The 19,348-nt window shown below is 38.0% G+C and overlaps 1 protein-coding gene across 2 annotated transcripts; it reads right to left on the minus strand.

The window, feature by feature from the left end:
• Window positions 1-2,051: 2,051 nt before the first annotated feature.
• CDKN2AIP (CDKN2A interacting protein) lies at window positions 2,052-7,085 on the minus strand. Of its 2 annotated transcripts, none has more exons than XM_032224494.1 (3): window positions 6,608-7,085; window positions 4,847-4,974; window positions 2,052-4,376 (listed from the first exon to the last, which is right to left on the minus strand). In XM_032224494.1, the coding sequence occupies exons 1-3, from the start codon at window positions 6,883-6,885 to the stop codon at window positions 3,388-3,390; spliced, it is 1,395 nt and encodes a 464-aa protein (XP_032080385.1). In that variant the 5' UTR covers window positions 6,886-7,085; the 3' UTR covers window positions 2,052-3,387. The 2 variants fall into 2 exon arrangements, with proteins under 2 accessions (XP_032080385.1, XP_032080384.1); XM_032224493.1 differs by having other exon boundaries at window positions 2,052-4,379.
• Between the last annotated feature and the right edge of the window lie 12,263 nt (window positions 7,086-19,348).

The raw sequence follows: 19,348 nt of genomic DNA on the forward strand, positions 1-19,348 counted from the left end.
TAAAATGCTAAGATACAAAGACATAATTGGCAGACAGGGAAATTTAAAAACAATTGAAGAATTGGCAGAACAAACATGAAAGTTGACTGGCTAACCTACTTGCAAATCAAAACTAAACACAATGATACTAAAATATGACATCGAAAGAGAACCACACGAATTGGATAAAATAATTCATAGCTCGGATAGAAAGATGATAGGGAGAACATATAAATTTCTCCTGAAGCATAAAACGGAAGAGGAAATCGTGAAAGAACAAATGATAAAATGGGCAGAAAACTTTGGCTATAATATTGAATTGGATAAATGGGAAAAATTTGGGGGAACAAACTTAAAAATGACACTATCAGTTGCATACAAGGAAAATCAGTACAAAATGTTTTACAGATGGCACCTGGCACCAACAAGGTTAGCTAAAATCTCAACAAATACCTCCCCAAAACGCTGGAAATGTGAATCAATACATGGAACATACTACCACTTATGGTGGACCTGTGAGGAGGCTAATTTTTTTTGGAAAAGGATCAAAAAGTGGCTAGAGGTAATAAAAGGTGTTAAAATAGAATGGAAACCTGAAGTTTTTTTAATTAGGAATAATGACTGTGAAATATAAAAAAAGAAATTCAGTATTTAATATTACATATAATTATAGTGGCAAGGATTGCCTTTGCCCAGAAACAAATTAATTCCAAGCGAAGATGAAATAATAAGAAAGGTTATGGACTGTGCTGAAATGAACAAATTAACAAAAGAAATCCAGGGAAAAGAAGAAACAGAATACTACCAGATATGGGATAAATAGTATAGGTGGAGGAAAGAAACAAGGATCAATGAAGGAAGACAACAAAGCCCCAAAATAGTAGTTAAGGAGAATTAACACATATATATGTATCCAAGTGGTTTAAACTTACTAGAGGTAATCAGCCAATATAGCAGACAGAGGAGTAAGATAAGAGGGTTAAGAATGGTGAAATACAAAAGAAATATAATAGAAGGGGAAACAATATAAGGTGAGCAATATCGATTGGCAATTGCTATTAGAAAGAACAGGAAGCTCCTGTTCGTATTGTATTGTGTAAATGTGGTGTACGTCTAAGTTTTGTGTATGTGTATTTTACATGTGTGTAAATAAAAAAATTTAAAAATAAAAAATGCCTTTATTTAAGGTAATTTACACTGGATACCACTTTAAAAAAATCACAATCATCTCTTTTCTAGTATTCTTACACAATACTTATTTTAATTTGATTTGAAAAGACTATTAAAATACTGCTTTGGATTACGAAGTTAAACAAAGTTCATTGAAGGGTTTTCCTCTCCTCCTCTAAACCTTTCCAAAAGATCACAAATCCTTCTAAACAATGTGGATGTCCAAAAAGTTTACCGACAGCAAGAAATTGCCAAAATGGAATCTTAACATTAAATCTTAATAAAGACTATTCCAGTACTTTCTTTTGCTAGTAGCTCCCATCTTCCTCTCATTTTTACTGCTTCTGACACACACATACCCAAATTCTCTGGAAAGGTTTCCAGGGGCACAGGTTTCTAGAGGTCAGATGAACTGCGTTATATTAGCAGTTCAAGCAATACTTTGCGGTAATTTCTACTTGTTTCATTTAAAACATGAAATGATAATATATTATTTTTGTCAACATTTTTATCCTGGCCCCGATGTTCAAATCACTAAAGGCTAACTATTCCTTAGATTACTTTAAGAAAAATCTCAATGTTAGGGACAACTACTGATGGAAGTCTTGTTTTTGTCAAAAGATATTTATAGATCATTCAGAACCTCCCAAAATAAATTCATTAAAACCAAATAGAATACACTTGCAAAAATAGTGCTTTAAAAATATATTGAATTTAAATAAGTTTCCAAACTATGGCAACTTCTAGATTTATGAACTTCAAACCCCAGAATCCTCTGCCAGCCTAGCCTTTGCTAAAATTTGGGAGTTGCTCCACAAATCTGAAAGTGGTAACTGAGAAACACTGTCACTTAAATCAAATCTCTGAAAATCACCAAATCAATGACTAAAACTCAGAGAAGCCATAATTCAATTCATAAATTTAATATTTAAAGTATTAAACTTTAAACTGGTTTAAAATAATGGTAGCACAGGTCATACAGAGGATCCCCAACCATTGCAAAAATACATTCCTAAAACCAATTCTTAGTGCTAGCTACTTTTAAAACATGTTAAATTATATCAACAGCTTCTAACTGGATCAGGAGACAAATAAAAAGCTGATAAATGCTTGTGAATTACTGAATCACAGCCTGGGTCAGTATGGTTGCTCTATTTTTCAGTAGCTGTTGCACAATGAAAGTGGTATTTGATTTTAATTTGTAGAGATATGCTTGAAATGTAATGACTCTAGTACAAGCTAACATTGCAGAGAAAACACAATATAGAGCTCTGCTTTAGAAAAAAAGCACTGCCAGACATGTGTTAACTATGAGAAAAAACAGCACTGCAGAGTTTTCACTCTTGCACAGTAAATTAGTGCAACAAATTTTATCTGTTAAATCCTAGAAAGCATATTTGAAAATAGACACATAAGATTAGAACGCAATGCAAATGTTTTAATAAAACTAGCACCTATTTGTTGAACTTGTTGATTTACAGCACAAGATTTAAGTTTTTAAAAGCAAATATCAAAGTTATAAAAAAAAGGTTGAGATCATTAAAAGTGCTCAGAAAACAGTACATTATATATATATAGAAAGCTATATTTATTTGAAAAAGTGAATGTGAGATTTTTTCACAAATTTGGGTATTAAATTCGCTTTGAGGAACCTTAGTAAAATAAGAAAAGTGAAGATTTAATGACAATTTGTAATTTTGATATTAAAAAGGACCAGCATATACTTCTTTGAATTAAAATTTAAATACCACTACTTAATTAAAACAATCCAAATCAATAGTTTGCTTTTTAAACAGGCATGTGAACAGTATAACCAACACATGAAGCATGTGATTAAATATTTCTATTTTTAAATAACATTTTACCATCTAGGTACAATGGTTGTTGTTTGCGTATTTTATTAACGGTTTATAAAGGATCAGGGTTCAAAAATGAACATTACTGTTACCAAATTGTAGGACTTACAAAATGAGACTGCATTGACCAGCAAACTGTACCTTGATTAGTTAAAAAATATAAGAGTTCAGTAGACTATTTAGCAAATAAAACAGCACACTAGTGTGCTAAATTTTAAGGCATATCTCTGCACACTTTACATCTTTAAAGAATTATTTACATTTACTACTGAGTGAAAAGAACAGTAATGGTATTTATTCTGCAAAACAGAACCAAGAAATAAAAAATATCTGGGACTCTCCTTTACTGTACAAAGATAACTAATTGATTTGTGATAAAACATCATTTGCTAGTATAGGCCGTAACAGATTCGCTGTTATGCAATATTTCTTGAGGATTTCGTAGAGCAGGAGGTAAATTTAATGGTTTGGATTCTTCATCAAGAAGCACCAAATCTTCAATTTCTCTTCCTTTGTATTTCCTTTTACATAATTTCACAATAACTTTCTTCTTGAGAAATAGTTTCAGTGCTTCTCTTGAAGCAACTGCTTTGGCATTTTCCTTACTTTTCCCACAGCCAGTACCCAAATACACAGATTTGCATCTCAGTTCACAAACTATACTTTCCTGAGAGCTTTTATTTTGAGGTAAATCTGCAAGCTCTTTCAGTGGAACAAATTCAACATCTAATGTTGCCTTTACAGACTGAATGGATGAATTTAAGAGTTCTACATGGTTGACACTTGGACTAAATCCTCCAGCAGCAACTAACTTCCAAGCAACAGCTTTGTAGAGTCTATTGAAAAATGGTTGTCTTTCTTTTGCATCTTCTTGTGTCAACAATTTGCAGGGCACTTTAATAGGGGCTACGCTTGTATGTGTACTACTTTTTGAAGCTAATACTGTTGTACTTTCCAAGCCAACTTTCTTTTCAGATTGTAAGACATTTTCAGATTTGTGCTTATTAGCTGGTGTAGATTCATAATTAGAAGCTTTGCTTTCTATTCTTCCTCCAGTTAAAGATGCTGCGGGAGCAGTCTTCTGAGTCACAGTTGAAGCTGCTGCAGGCGTTACATTGGGAGTTAATTTTGAAGCTAAAGCAGATTTTGTCTTCTGAGATACGGTTGAAGCTGTTGTAGGTTCTACTTTTTGGGTCAAGGCTGAAGCTGCTGTAGGCAAAGACTGAGTCTTCTCTGGGGGTTTTGATATATCTTTTTCTAAGTTCTTTAGAGATTCCTTATCTGTTTCCACCCTCAGCTCTGCCTTTGTGGACTTTTCATTATTAACTTCAAGCGGTTTGTCAGCACCAATAGCCTGCTTCTTGCAAGGACCTTCTGGAAAGCAGAAACAAATTATGTATGTAATTCTGGGTAAATACAAGTATCCTTATTTCCACAAAACACTACCAAGAGAACTAGAACCAAAGTATCAACTTACTTTTACCTTACTTTTAACTCTAATGAATTAAATTTTGCAAAAAGTTTATATTTAATACAAAAGATAAATAACTTTTCCCATGAATTTATAATTTGGATAAAAAAGCTGGAGCTTTTCCATTTGGGGTTTTTGGGGGGGGGGCGGGGGTAAAAAAGGCAAAGTGAACTATGAATTGTAACTATTTAATGCTAGTTAACACCACCAACTTAAAAAAAACACCTTATAAACTTTAAAAGTTTTAAGAATTATCACAGCAGTAATTAAATTAAATAATTTCTGAAGTATTAACAATTTTAACAAATAAGCTAACATGTATTTGGTTAAATATATTCCTATGTGTATTTGCCAGCTATGATCTGCTAACCATTGCTACTGGATATGCCTCGTTTCACCTTGGCAACCAGTTCATCTCTCAGAGTGTGGGTTGGAGCATTGGTCACTGTAATGCCTACAGCCATGTCCATCACCTTTTCCATCACTTGCGGAGAATATCTAAGCAGGAAAGATAGAAATTAGCACTTTGAGGAAAATGGATTCTATATTCATGACATTTAGCGCATCAATGGCTTCTAAAGCACAAGCATTGGGGTTGGTGCATGTTAAACTATTTAGTTAAGCTATTTAAAACATCATTCTGTTTAGAATTTTAAGGTGATGTACAATTGTTAAATTTAATATAAAGCACAATAAATAAAACATACAGGTAGCCTTCGATTTACGTCCACTATTGTCCAACATTTCTGTTAATGAGACATTTAAGTGAGTTTTGCCCCATTTTATGACTTTTCTTGCCACAGTTGTTAAGTGAATCCCTGCAGCTGATAAGTTAATAACCCAGTTGTTAAGCTGCCCCATTGACTTTGCTTGTCAGGTCGCAAAAGGTGATCACATGACCTCAGGACACAGCAACAGTCATAAATGAGTCAGTTGAATTTTGATCACATGATCATGGGGATGCTGCAAAGGTTGTAACTGTGAAAAAAGGTCATGTCACATTTTTCAATGCCATTGTGACTTTGAACAGTCACTAAATGAACTGTTGGAAGTCGAGGACTACCTGTATTAGGCTCACCCCAAGAGAGTACAGTGGAGGTATTAGACAAGCTACTACAAGGATTTCTACTCATTGAATATTGATTGTGCTATAGTTAAGATTTCTATTATGTGAACAGAAAACATTTAGGATGATTTATCAAAAGTAACACCAACAGACTGAAAGCAAGAACCAAGCATTTAAAGTGAAAAGAAAAATGCAATCAAGTCAGTGGGGATAATTTAATTGTAGGTGCCCCATAAGTATTACAGCAATACTTTTCCTTCAATCCTCTAAATCTGGGCATAGAGGAAAAATAGTAAACAGGAAATTTATTTGGGAAGATTACCCAAGAATTGCAATGTATTATAATCATTATATTCTGCAGAGGTCTGTTATACCAAATAAAGATATTGTGCTTTATCATAGTAGCAGCTGCAATAATTAAATGCAGTTGCACAAAAGGTAGAAGACTGCTTAGGATTTCTACATTTACCACTGTGACTGTTACAGTGTTTGTAAGAAAAAGCAGAATAAAAAATGATCCTCTTGCAAATTTTCAAAATGTGGGAGACTTCAAAGCAATCTTCCAAGCCCACCCACCTCCTCCCCAAGAGTAAATCTCATATGGTAAACATTATCTCTGCAAATTGTATAGCCATGGAAGCATTTATATTGGGCAGAGATCTATGCTTAAAACAGAGAGCCAGTTGGTTAAGGCATCAGGCTAAAAATGAGGAGGCTGATAGCTCTAGTCCCGCATGTGAAAGGTGGCCGGGTAACCTTGGCCATTCTCTCTCTCCACCCAAACCTTATAGCAGAGGTCTTCAAACTTGGCAAGTTTGGGGACCTCTGCTTTACAGGCTTATTATGGCGAAAACAGGAGGAGGGAGGAGTATTTGGTGTGTTTACTTCCTCGAGTTATTTATAAAAAATACTTAAGATGGGATTTAAAACATTTTTTAAAAAACCCTTTAAAACCCCTATCAATCTTTTTCCTCCACTCCTTTTACTGTACTAAAATACAGCGTTTCGTGAAAGCGCATTGAATTTTGTAATTCCTCCCCAAAAATATTACCGCAACTAACTTACCGACAACCTAGGAAGATGTGGTTGGCCCACACCCTGGAGAAAGAGACCAGGCGACGGAGCTCCGCGCGGTCGGCGTCGTCCTTTCGGGTCACGGACAGGCCCTCCGCATTGCGAATCAGGAACTCCCGCCGGTACTGCCAGTGCTGTTCGGGCTCACACTCGTCGCGCAACTTTTCTACCCAGTCCACGCCGGCATCGCTCGCTTCTCCCGCTTTCTCGTTCCCTTGGCTAGACGCCGCGGCGGGCCCCGCTACCGGGGCGGCTTCCCCTTCGGCCATGGGCCGCAGGGAAGTGGCTCTTAACAACCAGCAGCTGGCAGCTCGCTCTCCGACGCAGTAGTATTTACTTCCGGCCTACGTTACCGCGACGCGAAGGAACTGGCTTCCCGTTTAAACCGGTGGTAGCACGAAGATCACTCAACATCCCCCCTCCCCCCCGGAGGTGACCAAACCAGAAGCTGCCGAATTATCATAGACAAGTTCCGGCTACCTATTTATGACCTCATTTCCGCGCGACCCGTATCTTCCTGTTTATGAAACTTTTTGCCCCTCCTTCCCATCGTTCCTCCCGACTCGATGTTCTTTCCGTGGGACAGAGAGTGGGAAGTGGTGGAGTGTAAAGTCAATGATCAAAGTCTCTTGGGTCCACAAGTCGTTTGAGTTTCCCTTCAGTCCCTTTTTGCTGAAAGTCTGTTGCGTAAAAGGTTTTCTTAAGGGGTCTTTTGATCCCGTGTCGTCTTAGAATAGAACAGAATAGAATAGAATGAATTGGGATGGGGATGGAATGGAATGGAATTCATTATTGCCAAGTGTGATTGGGCACACAAGGAATTTTTCCTTGATGCATATGCTCTCAGTGTACATAAAAAGACAAGATGTATTTGTCAAGAATCATAAGATACAGCACTTAATGATAGTCATAAGGTACAAATAAGCAATCAGGAAACAATATCAGTATAAATCAAAAGGATACAAGCAACAAGTTACAGTCATGCAGTCATAAGTGGGAGGAGATGGGTGATAGGAATCTTGGTGGTAGGAATGGGACTTTACTGGAACAATCCAACCAAGAATGTTTTTTTTTTCTTTGCAGACTTGAGCAAAGAGAATCTAAAATTACAGGCAACTTTAAGAAAGATTTTGAGATACTTAAACAGGAGCAGCAAAAGATAACAAGGATGATTACGGAGGGGAAACTATGACAATAGTTACCTCCTCAGAATATACTCAAGTAGAAGCTGGGAAGACAGCTGATGGAGATCCTTTAATATTAATAATGCACTCAGCAGGAAATGCAGTTGTTGGTTCTAAATATACTTTTCCAACTCCCATTCAAGGTACAACACAATGGCTTTATTTCTAAGATACTCTTATTTATAACTTGAGCATTTCTCACATTTTTTAAAAATTATCTAAGGCTTGTATGCCAGTCCATTCAAAAGATTCTGAGCGATTTATGTTTCTACATTCAGTAATAGGGTTAAAATAATTCCAACAATAAACTCTCTCAGTTCTGGTAGTCTATTGAACCTGCTCCTAATTCAACTTTCCAACTTATGCCAACCATTTCCTGACAGAGCCAGATCTTCCAATGCTAACAGAAATATTGTAGTGACAGGGTGGTCCTTAAATTCAGGGAAACACTATTAACAGAGAATGAGAGCTATCACTCAGAAAACTCAGTGTTTGGATTTGTGTTGATAATCTTGCTTTGGCAGCAGGAACCTTAATTATCTTTCTGATCTCACTAGGTAGGCATTCTACTTGGAGCAAGTGTACTTGTGGACAGTCAGATACTGAGCTACATAGGACTTTAAAAGAATAGCATCTTAGATTTAACTTTGAAGTTAAGCAGCTAGTGCAGCTTCCCTAGTAAAGGGGTCACAAGACAAGCCTGGGCAAACCCATAACTATTTGTGCCACCATATTCTAAATCATTTGCAACCTCTGAATGTTCCACAGGAATGGTTTCATGTAAAATGAGTTGCAGTAATCCAAATCTAAAATGACAATGTGGCAATCCAGCAGTGTCTCTTGATTCAGAAATGGTTACTATACCTGTCAAAAATTGTGCAAAAGCATTCTTTGCCATGGCCTCCAACTGCTGTTCTAGACAGACCTCTGAGTCCAAGAAAAATCCCAGATTACAAGCCAGCTGCATCTTGTAGGAAACAATCCCACAGAGTTACAGATGAATCAATCATTCTATCTTGCTGGCATTAATCCTACGTGTGTTTGAAACAAATATTCAAAGTAACTATCAAAGGCTGACTTCATAAATTAGGAGTGCATCACCATCTTCTTCTTGCCTAAAGATGCATTAATCACTGCTTGTACCTTGCCACTGACATTTCTTTAAGGCTTTTACCAACCAAGGACAACAATGATGTAATCAAAAGATCACAGACTTAATCACACAGAGAATATTGTTCATTTTTTTCAGGATTGACAGGCTTAAATCAGTCTCAAATCACCTCAAAAGATGTTGCCTCTATCATCTCAGCTAGACTTGGCTGACCAGCCTGACCAATGATTTTAAGATCCAGATGTTTTGCAAAACTTAAATTTTATTTGATTTTATTTATACAGCTATCCATTTCAGATACATCTCTGGGTGACTCATAGCATTCAAATAAATAAAATATGCAAAATATTAAAATGAAACACAGCAGCCAAACAATCATAAAAAGCATAAAGAGTCTGGCACAAAACAGACTTCAAAGCCTTACAAAAGACCAATCTCAGGGAGAAGATGCAACAAGTGGTGCATGCGCATGCCAGGAAAGGGTCTTCTACAAGGCCTGCCAGCTGATACTCCTTGGCTGGTCATAACCGCAGTATGCCTATCCTGCTTTATCAGACAGGATGAGTAGGAACTGAGAAGAGATGGATTGTTAGTAACTTGGCTTTAAAGGTAGGTTGGCAAATCCAGAAAAAGAAACTCCCAGACATATTTTTCCAAGAGTAGAAAAAATAACTGAATAAACCACATGGGTATAGAAGAAGTGAAACCACTTCTGGGTTTCTTGCACAAAAGCAATCATAGTTACTTTTTCCCTATGGGCCACCCAGTCCAAATGTCCACCAATCACTTCTGTTCATTTTGTTATGGGAACCAGCCAGTCCTGCCAGAACATCTGCTTGGTGTGTCTTTGAGATGCCAGCGATGTCTCATGAAAGCCAACAAATGCTTGAATATTATTCTCCCACTCTTGAATTCCATCCACCCCCTTCCTGTTATTGTCAAGCTGTGAGCGAAGCAAAATGTAGGTGAAAGTGGGAGTCAGTCTTGAATTACATCTGGAAGCAAACTGATAACCAATTCAGCTCATGAAGCAGTAATGTCACATGTGCCAAACAATTGGCACTTTTAAGTGCCCATGCCACTGCAATTATCTTCAACTAAAGCTTCAAATACTTTTAAGTGGTAGCTCCATGTAGAGCATGTCACAGTAGTTCCAATAGGTCATGAGGATATTGTTAAATTTATATGCTGCATGACTCCCAGTGACAAAAGTTATAATTGCTCATAAACTAATCTAGCTTGGCATTCCCCATGTAACCCAAATAAAATGCTGCAGGGTGGCTATTTACAGATGTGATAAGAACAGCAGACGTACTATTCAGTAGCACAAATCAAAGTCCATGGTTTGACCTAGTCATGAGATAATGTCAGGGACTAGATGTGGGAACTGATCTCAACTTTCCAATTTCCCCTTTCCAAAGCAGTCTTGTACCTTTGTCTCCTATCATATCTTTCAGTTACTGTAATCTTTTTAACTTCCTTTCTATTTCCTTTCTATTCCTCACTTCTTCAAAGGAACCAATAAAGATGCTTGTTTCACCCCAGTCCCTCCAATTCCCAAGTCTCCATTCAATCCAAAACTTCCATTCTTCTTGGGGCTGCTGTTGACAAAGTCACTCAGCAGTAACCACCTCATATTGCCAACTATACCACTTTTTATACCAGAAAATAACACCTTTCCTTTCACTTGTCCCTCCAGAACAAAGATCTTCCAGATCATAATCTCACCAAAGTCATGCTGGGGTGGACCTCCCAAACTCCCACTCTGGGTGGGGAGCATTTCATTTCCACTCTTTATCTTTCATCTTGAATTTTGCTTTCTCCCAGTAACTCCCCAACATCTCCCTTGAGTCCCGTGACTTCCAGAGATCATTTCCATGATTTCAAACATAGCTCCTACTACTTTCCAGTCTTTGCCGGCTTGTAATGGTATCTTTTCCTGGCAAGCAAACCAGTACTATGGAACAGTGTTTATAGAGTATTTGGCTTATAATATGTAAGTAATTATATATATAGCATGTGCTGCATCTGAAAAACCATACAAATCAAGCAATCAAAAATACAAGACTACTTTAATTTTTCAAAATTAAGGGATCATGAACACAGAAAGATCTATTATACAAATTCTTTTTAGTCCAATAGAATATTGGAAATTGGATGCTTGCTCGCTCACATGCAATAAATGTATAAATAAACCATGTTCTCTAATCATGGTCTTTTGTATTTCTGCTTTCTGGAAATGTAAATAGATGCAGCTGTTTGTTTTTAGCTAACTTCAGGAGAAATAAATCTGTTCCATTCCATGGAACTGTTTTGTATCAGAAAAAACAAGCTGCAATGATATAGCTTGTGTTGGTTGTAGGAGCAGTTGAATGGGGGAGGGGGAGTAAATGCTCTAAAAAGCTTGTCTTAAATTCTCCTCTCCTCTGTGTACAATACAGCATCAAAATATGTGGCAATTAAAATTAGATATGGGCTATCAACCCTGCCAGTTAGAGTCATGCAGATAAACAAGTGTAAGCTCTTTCGCTATTCATCTTACAGTTTAGGAAGACATTCTTTGTGTTTAAATAATCAGAAGTAGTTGGTGATGTGCAATTCCTCATAGCATTGCAGCTTTGTGAAAGAGTGACCACATTTTCAGTATATAATTGACAATCCAATACGTGAATTGTTTTGCATATGGCTTGTCTTAAGAATTCTGATATTTTCTTCTTTCCTTGAAAATCAATTCATATCACTCACATAAACAGAAGTGCTTACATGTTTAATATCAGTATCAATTGAGCTGAGATTGTGGCTTTGTGGAAAAGGGGCTATCGAAACTACAGCTCACACTCCAGTATACTGTACCTTCTTTAAGGACTCAAAAACCCACTCCATAAGACCTTACCTGATAAAATATTAGTCTTTTTATGTACAATTGCTGTTATCAGTTCAGTATGATGTAGTTTCTTTGAATGTGGCTAAATTTTGTTTACTGTCTGAAGAATTAAGCAGATTTTGACTGCCCACTGATAACCCATTGCTAATTGTAATATTTTCTCTTTTTTTTTCTTTTTAATGCTTTTTATTTGTAATGCTGTCTGTGACCGTAATACAAATTATGTCAGTATTAATAATATTTCTATTTACAGGGAAACGTCTTCTACATTTCCTCTCATATCCTAATAATCATATGTAATGCTAAATACTAGATGTCTGTGCCAATCTAGTAGGGATGGTATTGGGAAAAGAGTGGGTGTCGTGTTGGCTCAGAATGCATTTTAATAGAAGTGTATCATCTGAATGTGTGTATTCAAACTTTGGGAAATAGGAAAGGTAATGCAGTAAGCCTCAAGGTGATTTATTTAGCTCAGTGAAATATGTGAACCTAAGTGTGGGTTATTCCTGAATATGTTGTTTGAATCCAGCCAATAATATTTATTTAATATAGTAGATCATTAAGCTATGGCTTGTAGAGGGCATGAACCCTGTCGTTAAGTCTCCTAATTCTACATACTTACTTTTCTTTCTTTGGGCATTTGCCAACAAGCGTCATTTATTCATTAGGATTTGAAGATAGCTCAAGGTAACATAAAACTTTCCCTTATTATTTTTGAGGATAGTAGAGTAAAATTTAGCCAACTATTTAATTTCTGGAAAATGAATAGCCATTAATTGTTAATCATTTTTAAAACACCACTTTGGCACCCTTATAATATGAATTCTGTGAATTATATATATCTTACAGACATCTGTATGCATGGTTTGCAAAGTTTGATTGGCAATACATTAATGTGAGGACATAGCTACAGTAAATAATTGTATTTCAGTATTATTACATCTAGCATCCTGATCATTTCTGTTTAGTTTTCCATTCTGAAGATAACTTATTTTCCTGCACATTTTATATCTTAACCTTGTACAACTGTGATATACATTTATTCCACTGGATGGCACTGAAGGAAACTGGATCACATATATACATCACACTGTTGAAGGTGAAGTCAAGGGTTACACTTCATTTACAGCGTTGCTCAACTACCAGGCAAATAGGATCTGATGTGTAACTCTGCTAGATTTGTAATAATAAATATTGACATCATATTCAATCAACTTGATTCCTGGTAACTTAATGGATGTGTCCATGCAACTTTCCTGATGTCAGGATAGGCATGGCTTGTTATTGTCTTCTTCTGAGAGGCTCTTAGATCTTCCCAGTCTTCTCTACAGGCAGGTATCCCCTGACAGTCTCCCTTTCACCTAGATAGATGGCTCTATTTAGCTTCCAATCCCAGAAAGGTCAGCTGGGACTGCCCTTTCTGTCTGAAGAATAGGAGTATGAATTGTGGTTTCCAGTATATCAATGTATACATACCAGTGGTGGGTTTCAAAATTTTTTGGAACATACTCTGTGGGTGTGGCCTCCTTTGTGGGAGTGGCTTGCTGGCCATGTGACTGGGGTGGGAGTGGCTTGCCAGCCATGTGACTGGGTGGGGGTGGCTTGCCGGCCATGTGACCGAGTGGGAGTGGCTTGCCGGCAATGTGAACAGGTGGGAGTGGCCGAGACGATGTCACTGGATTCTTTGCCCCAATGGATGATCTACAAAAAGAAGATATAAAAAAGGAAGTTTATTATTTTGTGCACTTACTACTTAAATAAGATTAAAATAAGTACACAAAACAATAAAAGAGCTACTTACAGAAAGTAAGTAGCTTACTACCTACTACTTGTATTTCAAAGGGAATAAATACATATTTAATTTTACACAGGTTAACAGCTGTTGGAATTGTGATGGCACAACAGTGGAAAAAACAAAGATATGAAAATGAATAAATATTAGAATGTGCAGGAATGAATAAATTGACAAAATCAAGAAGGCTTCAAATACTTTTTCACATGGAATTTGTTTTATCAATTGCTAAGTAACAGAAACAGAAATTAGAAATCTAAAAGTATGAAAGAAAACACCAATTATGTAAGGAAAGGTCACTAAAATGTATAAAGAAATATTATTAGTACTTGATCATTATTAATGTGTAGATAACTGGGACATTACACACCCACACACGCAAACTATGACAGTGCCAGGAAAACACCAAAAAATAACAATTTCCCCCCAAAAGACTGCAGACGAAACCAGTTTTTTCCCTAACCCTAAGGACAGGAAAGACAAAGCCACTGGAATAAAAACCATCAAGGCATTGTGGGAAGTTATAAAGGACAGTGCCAGGAAGTTCACAGAACCAACAACCACCTCACAATTACCTAAACAACCAGGTATCACACAGAAACACACAAAATCTGGCAAAGCTGCCTTGCACCAACCTGACCTGCCCATAGAAAAGCAGCCACCTTGAGACACATAAACCATGCACCAACCTGTACACTTAAAAGCAACATATTGCATCACAAACAAAACATTTGCAAAAAGGAATAACATTTCTTGTAATAAACATTCTATAAACAATAAATAAAAAAATTCCCTAAAAATAATTAAAAACCACCAAGTTCAGAGAACACCAAAGGACCCCATAGTCCTGTCCCTCCTTATCTTTTTCCTTTTTGTCCTATCTTTCTCCTCCTTCCCCCCCAACCCCACTCCCTTCTAGCACTGATGATGTTACCTAGTTTGGTAATGAAATGTCTGTAAAAAAAACCACCAAGCTCAGAAAGCAGCAAGGATCCCCTATCTCCCACCTCCTCTTTCTCCCTCTCTTTGTCCTTTTTGTCCTTTCTCCTCCTTCCCCCCGCCCCCCCCCATAGGGGATCCTTGCTGCTTTCTGAGCATGGTGGTTTTCTTACAGACATTTCATTACCAAACTAGGTAACATCATCAGTGCTAGAAGGAAGTGGGGGTGGGGGGGAAGGAGGAGAAAGGACAAAAAAGAGAAAGAGAGGGAGGATCCCATTATCCCCCACCTCCTCTTTTTCCCTCTCTTTCTCCTTTGGGGGGGAAGGAGGAGAAAGGACAAAAAGGAGAAAGAGAGGGAGGATCCCACTATCCCCCACCTCCTGATATATTACGTGACGCCGCCGTGACGGCATGAGTTTGACACCCCTGTGTTAGAGTATTGAGCTCACCAGTATGCCTAATGTAATGTATGGATTTGGCCTAATTCAAAACAGGATTAAAAATAACCAGGCTTATTACAAGGCGTGAACCTGACTGCTATGAAAGTATGGAGAAAATGGCACATGGAAAAAAGGTAAGTGGGTTTAGATAGAGTTCTTAGAGGCAGGTGGGGCGATTGGTGAGCCAGCCAATCAGTGAGTGGTGGGTGGAGCTAGGATAGTGCAGACGGGCAGGGGGAGCGAGCAATGGAGCGGCTTCAAGACGGGCGGGGGCGAATGAGTGAGCGAGCGACAGGGCCGGGGCAGGCGTTCCGGAACTTACTTCCGGGTCCGGTGACCAACCGGTTCGTGAGAACTGGTGCGGACCGGCAGCAACCCATCACTGATACATACTATATGGAAATTAGTTCGGGCTGGATTCATATTTAACATGTTATAACATGTGTAATATGATATAATCATTGTAGGTTATATTGTAAGCTCTTACGTCTTTCAAAACTTTGGCATTCATTCTAGAATACATATTATATTTGTAATGGGATGTTGTATAAAATAACAGCAACATAATGAGTTCTTTCTTTTCCTGCTGAAGTAGCAAGGAATTCCTCCTCTATGCCACTGTAGGGGAAGACATGCAAAGTTTTTTTCCTTAGCTTTGCCATTGTAATCCAAGCAACCCATCACTGAGCCTGAGAAAATACCTAAAGTTCAGAAAATGACACAAATTGTTAACACTACTCTTTTCCCCAGATTATCAGCGATGCCTTATTTCCCCTATGCTTCTAACTCTCTGATCTGTTAATTGACTGAGCTTTTTCAATACACGTAACAGAGGCCCAGCACTTAACATGACTCACCTGATTATGAGAAACAACATCCCATTCCAAAAGGAATTGACTGGGGAGAAAAATCAAGTGTACACTAACACACATCCCTTAAAACCCTGTAAAAATATAGGCCAGCTTCACTAGCTGGCAAATTTGGGACACTAAGAGCCGTGGTGGAGAAGAGCGATGGTGACGCAGTGATTACAATGCAGTATTACAGGCTAATTACAGACACTGCAATGGTGGGTCTTATCCAGGGCGACAATGAAGATTCATATAAGGAAGAAGTGAAGGCTCTGGTGGACTAGTGCAATAAAGATAACTTGGTTAATGTTAATGTTGATCATCATAGATTTTAGAAAGAGCCAGCATGGTCAAACTCCATGCAGTATCAAGGATACAGGTGTAGAAGTGGTCAATAGTATTAAGTATCCAGGGTGCAGATAACTAACAATCTGAACTGGCCTCTCTACACATCATCCTTAGTGAGGCGTGCAAACCAGCATCTGCATTTCCTGCATCGGCTGAGGAGAGCACACCTTTCTCCTATCCTGGCCACTTTTTACAGAGGCACAATTGAGAGCTTTTTAACAGCATCACTGCTTGGTTTCATGGCTGCAGTTCCTCAGAGAGAAAGTCCATTCAGAGAGTGATGAGGACAGCCAAGAAGATTATAGGAAGCTTGGTTCCTGTCATTCAGGATACTGCTTATGAGCGCTATGTGCTTAGAGCTCAAAGCATTATTAGAGACCCCACACACCCACTTTATGGTCTATTTCAGTGGTGGGTTTCAATTTTTTTACTTCCTATTCTGTGGGCATGGCTTAGCGGTCATGTGACTGGGTGGGCATGGCCAACTTGATGTCACTTACCAGGAAATGTCATGGATTGGGTAAAATGTGGTGAAGCTCACTTAACAGCGCTCTTGCTTAGCAACCAAAATTTTGGACTCAATTGTAGTCATAAGTCAAGGACTATCTCTGCCTTCCTCTGCATGGCAGCCTTGTCCTAGTAAACTCCTTCTCCTTTCTGGCAATTTTCTTCTCTGTTCTAGGCACCAAAATAATCCAGGCAATATAAGGTTTCCTGCTGCAGCAGGGGGTTGGACTAGGTGGCCTCGGAGTAGCCTTCTAGCCTTAAATTGCTGTGCTGTTTTTCTTTCTTTCTTTCTTTCTTTCTTTCTTTCTTTCTTTCTTTCTTTCTTTCTTTCTTTCTCCCTTTCCTCTGTGGGAAGCAACCAATGCCCCCCTCCCCAAATAAAATATTACTCCCAGAAAGGCTCATTCCACATGCCTGCCAGATAGATGAGATAATGAGCCTATATAAAGTTTGGCTCCATTCACAAGCAGGGAATGATCCAGACCCTTTTAGAAAACACAAAGCCCATATTGCACAAACCAAAACTTCAAAAACATAGAACCATATAAGAATCCTACCTTTTATCCAATTTGTTGTTCAATTGACCCAGAAACAAACTGCTGAATGTCACTTTGCAAACTTCCTTTTTCAATTTAAAGCAGGTTTCAATTTAAAGTTTGCAACATTAAGACTTGTGGACTTCAACTCCCAGAATTCCACAGCCAGGCATGCTCAGTTCTGATTTAAAGCAACAGCAGTTTTTCTACTTTGCTGAATCCCAGTTAAAAAGTGAGATTTCTTCTTTCTTTTTATTTCTTTTTATTTCTCCCTTTCCTTCCTCCCTCCCTCCCCTGCTCTTTTAGTTTTTAAAACCTCTTTTCCCTTGCCTGAACCAGCAGAGAAAAAGGACTTTAAAAAAAAGCTTCTGATGGAGGTTCGAGGGCGTGGCCAAGCCACCATTATTACCGGTCCGATCCGCCAGATTTTCACTACCTCTTCTGATGTACTGGAAGTGACCAGGAGGAACCCACCTCTGGTCTGTTTCTATTGCTCCCCTCTGGGAGGAGGTTTTGAAGTATTTCTAGCAGGATACCCAGATTCTATAACAGCTTTGTCCCCTATGCCATCCATCTGATAAACTTGCAAGATTTGTTTATCTCGCTGTGTACATGTATACATCCAAACTAAACTGTGTTGTTTCTCCGTGTCATATTATACATGTGAGCATATGCATAACTTTGTATGTATTTATTTAGTTATGTTTATGTAGTGTATATTAGAGGTGGAAAGCCTTTGAGAGCTGTATGCAACGAAATTTCATTTTAATATATGCTGATTAGTGTACATTCAAAGTGACAATACATTTATTCTAAGTTCTAAGTCTAATTCTACTGACTGCTGTCTGACTGCAATTTGGCAGTTTGAATCTCACCAGGCTCAAGGTTGACTCAACCTTCCATCTTCTGAGTCGGTAAAATGAGGACCCAGATTGTGGGGATAATATGCTGACTGTAAACTGCTTAAGGCTGTAGAGCACTGTGAAGCGGTATATAAAAGTCTAAGTGCTAAGTGCTATTAAGGGATCCATGTCCTTGGCTTTGCTGTTTTGAAGGAGACTTTAAAATGCCTTTTCATGTAAGCATGAAGAAAATCTATTACCATTCTTACAAGAACAACACCCCTACCCCCGCTTCAACTGTAAACTAACACAACAAATGAAAAACTAATAACAACTATTTCTTTTCCTTTATTGACTCTCAGCATGTTTTAAAAAGAATCTATTTTTTTTTCAAGGAAAATGATTAATGTACCAAAAGGCACATTTCAGCAAATTCAATTCATACAAGGGAAGATTTGTTTGAAGTGAAGATTTTGTTGCAATGTGCTGCAATTTTTAAAAAAGGGGAGCACATAAAAGCTGCTTTTTCAAAATTGTACAATTTTTCCTCTTTATTCTAGTATCTGGCCCATGGATGTTCCATGTTTATTTTTGTAGTAAATTATCTAACTCTGGAGCAAATTTTGGAAAGAGGTTTGACAAGAGTATTTTCTTTCCTTTTTAGAGTAACTGAAAGTGGGAACATCCTTTCTATGAATAGAAATCACAGGATACTACCTAAAGTTTGATACTACAGGAGGATGAGACACTTACTACAGTAGAGACAGAAGAAAAAAACAACCACTATTTTTCAAACAGAGACATCTTTCTGGTTCATCAACAAGAAATTAATGCTTATAATGTCAAAATCAAAGTTGACATGTTCTGACATAACTGCATGGGCTGTGAAAATCACTTAGAAAAGTTCATTTGTAAATGAGGTCCCAGTGTTCAAAATTTGGATTTCTGCACAGTAGTAGCCTTGGCATTTCAAATAGGGAGTGTGTGTAGAATTGGAGAATGATCTAAGAATGTTTTTATGAATGTGGGGGTATCATATGATCGTCAGAGGTGGTATTCAGCAGGTTCTGACCAGTTCTGGAAAACCGGTAGCAGAAATTTTGAGTAGTTCGGAGAACTGGTAAATACTACCTCTCACTGCCCCCATCTATTCTCTGCCTCCCAAGTCCTAGCTGATCAGGAAGGAATGGGGCATTTTGCAGTATCCTTCCCCTGCCATGCCCACACCCACCGCGCCATGCCATGCCCACCAAGCCACACCCACAGAACCAGTAGTAGATCGCACAGAGTAGGCC

This window comes from Thamnophis elegans, chromosome 9, assembly GCF_009769535.1.
Source record: "Thamnophis elegans isolate rThaEle1 chromosome 9, rThaEle1.pri, whole genome shotgun sequence".
NCBI classification, from domain to species: domain Eukaryota; kingdom Metazoa; phylum Chordata; class Lepidosauria; order Squamata; family Colubridae; genus Thamnophis; species Thamnophis elegans.